This window comes from Populus euphratica, unplaced genomic scaffold, assembly GCF_000495115.2.
Source record: "Populus euphratica unplaced genomic scaffold, PopEup_1.0 scaffold1203.1, whole genome shotgun sequence".
Lineage (NCBI taxonomy): Eukaryota > Viridiplantae > Streptophyta > Magnoliopsida > Malpighiales > Salicaceae > Populus > Populus euphratica.
Genome location: NW_011501075.1, coordinates 14,765 through 20,500, shown reverse-complemented (window position 1 = coordinate 20,500; position 5,736 = coordinate 14,765). Strand labels below are relative to the sequence as shown.

The 5,736-nt window shown below is 26.4% G+C and overlaps 1 protein-coding gene across 1 annotated transcript; it reads left to right on the top strand.

The window, feature by feature from the left end:
- The first annotated feature begins 4,515 nt into the window (after positions 1 to 4,515).
- Positions 4,516 to 5,515, top strand: LOC105117197 (transcription repressor OFP8-like). Its single transcript, XM_011014773.1, has one exon. It carries the CDS (start codon positions 4,567 to 4,569, stop codon positions 5,422 to 5,424), a length of 858 nt encoding a protein of 285 aa, XP_011013075.1. The 5' UTR covers positions 4,516 to 4,566; the 3' UTR covers positions 5,425 to 5,515.
- Positions 5,516 to 5,736: the final 221 nt, after the last annotated feature.

Genomic DNA, 5,736 nt, shown 5'->3' with positions numbered 1-5,736 from the left:
GCAATTGTCTCAGCTTTCTTGTGTAAACAATTCAGCTCATTTCGAGTTCTAGAACTCTAGATATGGCCAAAATACTGAACAATGCTCGGGCTGGAGGATAGATTCGGGCTTCTTTGTTATTGCAACAATTTGGACTTGAAAATGGCCTTTTTAGATCTTAGGCTCCATATGAAAGTTATAGGCCTATGTCTTACCTTTCCATCCATATAAAGTATACCTAAATCTGAGATCTATAGCTCTAGATATGACCCAATTACCGAACAGTGTTCTGGTTTGGATTGCACCGACATCTCTTTTTGAAGTTTAGCCATCTCTTTGTCCTTTCAATTTAAGTTCTTAAATTTATCAATCAATCCTTTCATTTATGTGATAGGCCTGCATTTAAAATGAACATTTACCACAAATTAAAGGTATCTTATATTATTAGATATATTATTATAAACATGCTTTAGTTAAGGAGTTATTGATACTTCAAGTGCAAAATGATCATATAAAACCATGATAAAAATGCACTTTTAAGTACTAATCACCAACCATAACTTATACTTGCAAACATACAACTCTGATTGGAAAAATCACCCAAATTTTAGTTGGAAGAGTGATAATAACAATGTACAAACTTCACAACCATCATTTTAAACACACCATAATTTCCAAAATTCTTATGGATATGCACCTCCTTATGCTCTACCTCCTAGAAGAAATCTTGAGGAAACATTGCATACATTTATTAAAAAGCAAGAGACAATCAATACTACTTGCTCAAAACATAACAGATTTTGAAGATACTCTTGCAAAATTGACATCTGCTCTTAGTTTCCAAAAAAAGATAAGTTTCCATCTCAACCACAACAAAATTTCAAGGGGAAATACAATGCAAATGCAAGGAGTTTCAGAAGCCAACACATAGATTAAATTAAATCAGTCAATACTCTTCGTAGTGGTAAGGGTATTGAAAAACCTACTCTTGAACTTTGTGAGAAAGATGATAGGTCAATCTCTGAGGGTAAGGAAGGAGTTAAATTTAAAAATTATAAAGAAAAGATTGATTCCCCATCAACACTTTCATTTCCTCATGCCATGACCAAACAAAGAAAAGTCAATCACAACTCTGAAATCTTTGAAATTTCCAAACAGGTAAGGATCAATATACCTTTGTTAGATGCTATTAAACAAGTTCCTTTCTATGTTAAATTTTTGAAAGATCTATACACTGTAAAGAGAAAACTGAATGTGAAAAGGAAAACCTTTTTAGCTGAACAAGTAAGTGTCATTCTTCAGAACAATAATGTTTTGAAATATAAAGACTTTATAATTTCTAAAATAGTAATAAATGTAATATGGACCAAAATATGATAAAAAACTAAATAAAATAAGAAAATAACAATAAAAAGAATGATGATCAAAATTGAATAAAAAATAAATGCAATAAAATGACTATTAAAGAAATAAAAAAATAATCAAGGAAAGGATAAAACACCAAAAACAAAAAGCAATCCAAAGAATAAAAACAAAATTGAATATAAAAATCAAATTAAATAAAATTCTTAATGAAGAAATTAAAAAAAAATCTAAAATATAAAAGTATCAAAAGCAAAACAAATAATAATTTAAAAATAAAAACAAAAATTAATATGAATACAAATTAAAGGACACAATTATAGTTTGAAGGGGTCAGTGTGATTATCAAGGCTATGAAAAAGGGAGAAAAGCATGTTGAAGACTAATTATGCTTTCATATCAAGTATGCAGTGTGCTCTTTAAAAAAAACGATATATCACTCCTAATACTGTTATAAATGATACAATTTGATAACTAGATAGCCCGCACTTGTTGACATATATATATATATATATATATATATATATATATATATATATATATAAACTTATTGAAATTATAAAAAGACCCATGCAAATATAAAAAACAAAAACAGGAAAATACTAAAAAAACCCTTCAATCAAGTCTTTTTTCAACTTAAAGGGCAATCTTGTAACTTTAATATATTAATAGAAGCAAAAGATAAAAAATCTCCTTTGTGAAATTCTTTGTTTTTTTTTTCCTTTCAAGGATATTGAAGTAATTATAGTGTGCAAATAATTTTAAAAAGATAAAAAGCCTGAAAATCATTGATTTTATTTTTTCTTTTAAGAATAGTAAAGTAATTTAACTATACTAAATAAAGTATATTAATCGATTTTTCCCAAGCAATCTTGTAATGCTCAAATAGATCCCCATGAAAACATGATTTTACCCTCAACTGCAAGCTTTGTAGGTATTAATGAGAAGGACAAAATAATTATTATATTATTCTAATAACTATTATAATATATCTAGGATCACAATAAAACACTAATAATTTTTAGCTTTTTTTAAGATATTTATTTATTCTATTGTATTCCAGCTCCAACACTTTTAATTGTATTTAAAAAAAAATTCTCATGTGTGATAAATATTATCCTCATTCACCAAAAAAATAAAATAAATAAATAAACAAATGTTCTCCTCTTATATTTTAGGACTTCTTATCATATATCTTTTAGAGTTTTGAAATATTTTTTAGAACTTTTAGTGATTTATCTTAATTAATTTTGGTGTTAATAAATAGGATTATTATTTTTTAATAATTCAATATTTATATATTCTTAGATATATTTTATTTTAATTGAAAAAATATTTAAAATTTAGATTTTATAAGTTTTTATTTTTTGTGTTATCTCAAAACAAGTATTAGGTTCTAACATAAATTCTTGTATAAAATACAAACACACTACGATTTACATAAAAGGCTTTTAAAGGCTCTAAGATGTTTATCTTTTATAGACTTGGCTACGTATTTTCTGATTTTATATTTATAATTTCTTTCAATCTATGTTTTTTTTTTTCATATTTAGTATCAAATAATATTATATTTTGATTGAGTTAATTTAGATTGAGCCCCTAGTTGGAATAAGGCGTCTAATTTTGATTGAGAGACAGGTTAATTTAAAGATATTTATAACCACCAAATTAAAAAATATAAAAATTAAATAAACAATGTCTTTTATTTTTTATTTAAAAAAAATAGGAACCGACAAATTGAAAGAACAGTTAGCTATGCATTGGTGATTCACTATCATCTTGCCTAATTCTCTGCTATTTGAATTTCGGGAATTTCCAAAGGAACATACATGAGTAAGTTTGCTGTTCATGATCACTGCTTTTAATTTTTTTTTAAATATTTTTAAAATATAAAAATATGTTCTAAGCAGTTCATGACTGCTGCTTTATTAGTATATATCTTTTTAATTTTAATGATAAATAATTTTCATTTATTATTATAAAAGTTAAACAATAATTACTTTTCAGTCAAAAAAATTTAATTTAATTTTAAAATATATATTTTTTTTAATTTTAAACAGAAAAATACTTTATAAAAGTTTTAAAAAATAAAAATAAATATCTAATTATTTGTTCATTATATCAAACTTGATCTTTAATTTTTTAATTATTATATATTTTGTTTCAAATTTATTTTCTTTAATTTTATCCTTGAAATTTGATTTAGTTTGATTTTCAAACTGAATTTGATTTTTTTATTGTTATTTATTTTTTTCTTATCCTTTTCTTAATTTGTATTATTTATTTATTAAATTTAATCTCTATTTTTTAATTTTAATTTATTTTATTTTAAATAATTTATGAAATTAAATTATTTTTTTCAATTTCATTCTCTTTTAATTTATCTATTTATTAGATTTTATCTCAATTCTTTTTATTACTAATTGTTTATTTGAAATAATTTATAAAATTAGAATTTTTTTAATTTTATCATTATTTAATTTTTTTATTTTTCAAATTTAATCTATTATTTTTAATAAATTTGAGAAAAAATTTTAAAAAATTATTTTTCAGCTCATTTTTATGACATAACTAAACATTAAATAATATTTTCTAACTCATTTTTATAACATTATCACATAAAAAATAACATATTTTTAAGAAATTTATTTTTTATAAAAATTATTTTTTAAAAAATTATTTTGCAGTAAATAAACAACTTCTAACTGTTTACATGTTTTTTATTTTTTCAAATAGTGGATTTAATAATTATAAAGATTCACTTCTTATCTTAATTTCATAAGGATATTATTATTAAAAAAATCTATTCTCCTAAATATATTATGATGTGAAAGATAAATTCTTGAAATTAATGTACAAGAAAAAAATTGCACCTAGAATGGCTTTTAAACGTTCCAAAGGAAGTCCAATTCAAAATAAAGTGTTGATGGAGTAATTTATATATAATATAATAATTTATTAATCATGTATGCTGAAAAAATATGTAATAATTAAATAATGATTGATTTGAGGTCGTCTCCTCTATCAAATTTTTTCCAAGTCCAAGAAAGAAAAGACGAAAAGTATTGTCCTTAATAATAATATAATAATAAACTTTGATTTTCGGTTTCTCATGTATTTATATCTCAACCATCCTTATACCACCACTCCCTTCATAAACCTATATCCCTCTCCCTCTCCCTCTCCCTCTCCCTGCTTCTTCTGCAATATTTCTCTCTTTCTCTAATGGAAAACAGATTCAGGTTTCGAATCTCTCGCATGTTTCGTGGCTCATGTCGGACCCGAAACTTATCGGACGTGGTTGAAAAAGTTGTGTTTGTGCCTCAAAACCATAAAAACTTCCACTTGATTGACCATTTACCTTCCAAGACTCGACCTTTCCCTTCTATTTGCATACGCAAATGCCCTGAAGCAACAAACCAAGCCATCAATCCCTCTATCATCTCCAGGAAAAAACTATCACACCGTTATCCTCCTGCTTCCCCCATTTTTCCTATGAATCCATTCTATAAAGAATTGGGCTTCATAGAGAAAACGAAGGGACGTTGTAGCTCAATTAGAAACAGGAGTAAAAAGAAGAAGAAGAACATCACTGACAAAAAAGACCAGATGAGTTTATTAAGCTCATCGTCACAAGACAGTGCATGTTTTGGAGGTCGCTATTACTGGTTCAGCAGCGAAGATGAAAACAAGAGAGAGGATGATGAGACGGACACTCTTTTCTCTTCAAGATGTCTTTCTTCATATTCATCCGGATCTCTCAGGCACCCTTCTTCTCGCCGCAGAAAGTACACTTCTCGGAGGAGAAGGGCAAAAGTGAAGAGTTCTCAAGTGGGTGTTTTGCCATTAGATGGAAAAGTGAAGGACAGCTTTGCAGTGGTGAAGAGTTCTAGTGATCCTTATAACGATTTTAGAAAATCAATGGTTGAGATGATTGTTGAGAAGCAGATATTTGCAGCTAAGGATCTCGAACAGCTGTTGCAGTGTTTCTTGTCTTTGAACTCTTATCATCATCACGGGATCATTGTTGAGGTCTTTATGGAGATTTGGGAGGCTTTGTTCTCTAATTGGACTGCATGTTGATTTTCTTCTATCTTTGTTTTAAAACATGTAGTTTAGAGTTCTAACTCTGATCGATAAACTATGTTAAATTAATAGATTAGTTTTCCATTAATTCCCATATGTTGTCTATTGTCACTTCTCTCTTTCTTTCTTTTATTACTGTAAAACTACTTGACATCCACTATAAGTGTCATTTTCTTTATATATATATATATAAAGAAAACGATTAGGTGAAAAAAAAGTTCACGGGGACATCTAAAAGGTGACAAACCAAGTCTTTGATATGGTTTCCTTAACTTTCAGAGAGGTGCTTTAGACTTGAAAGATGGGATA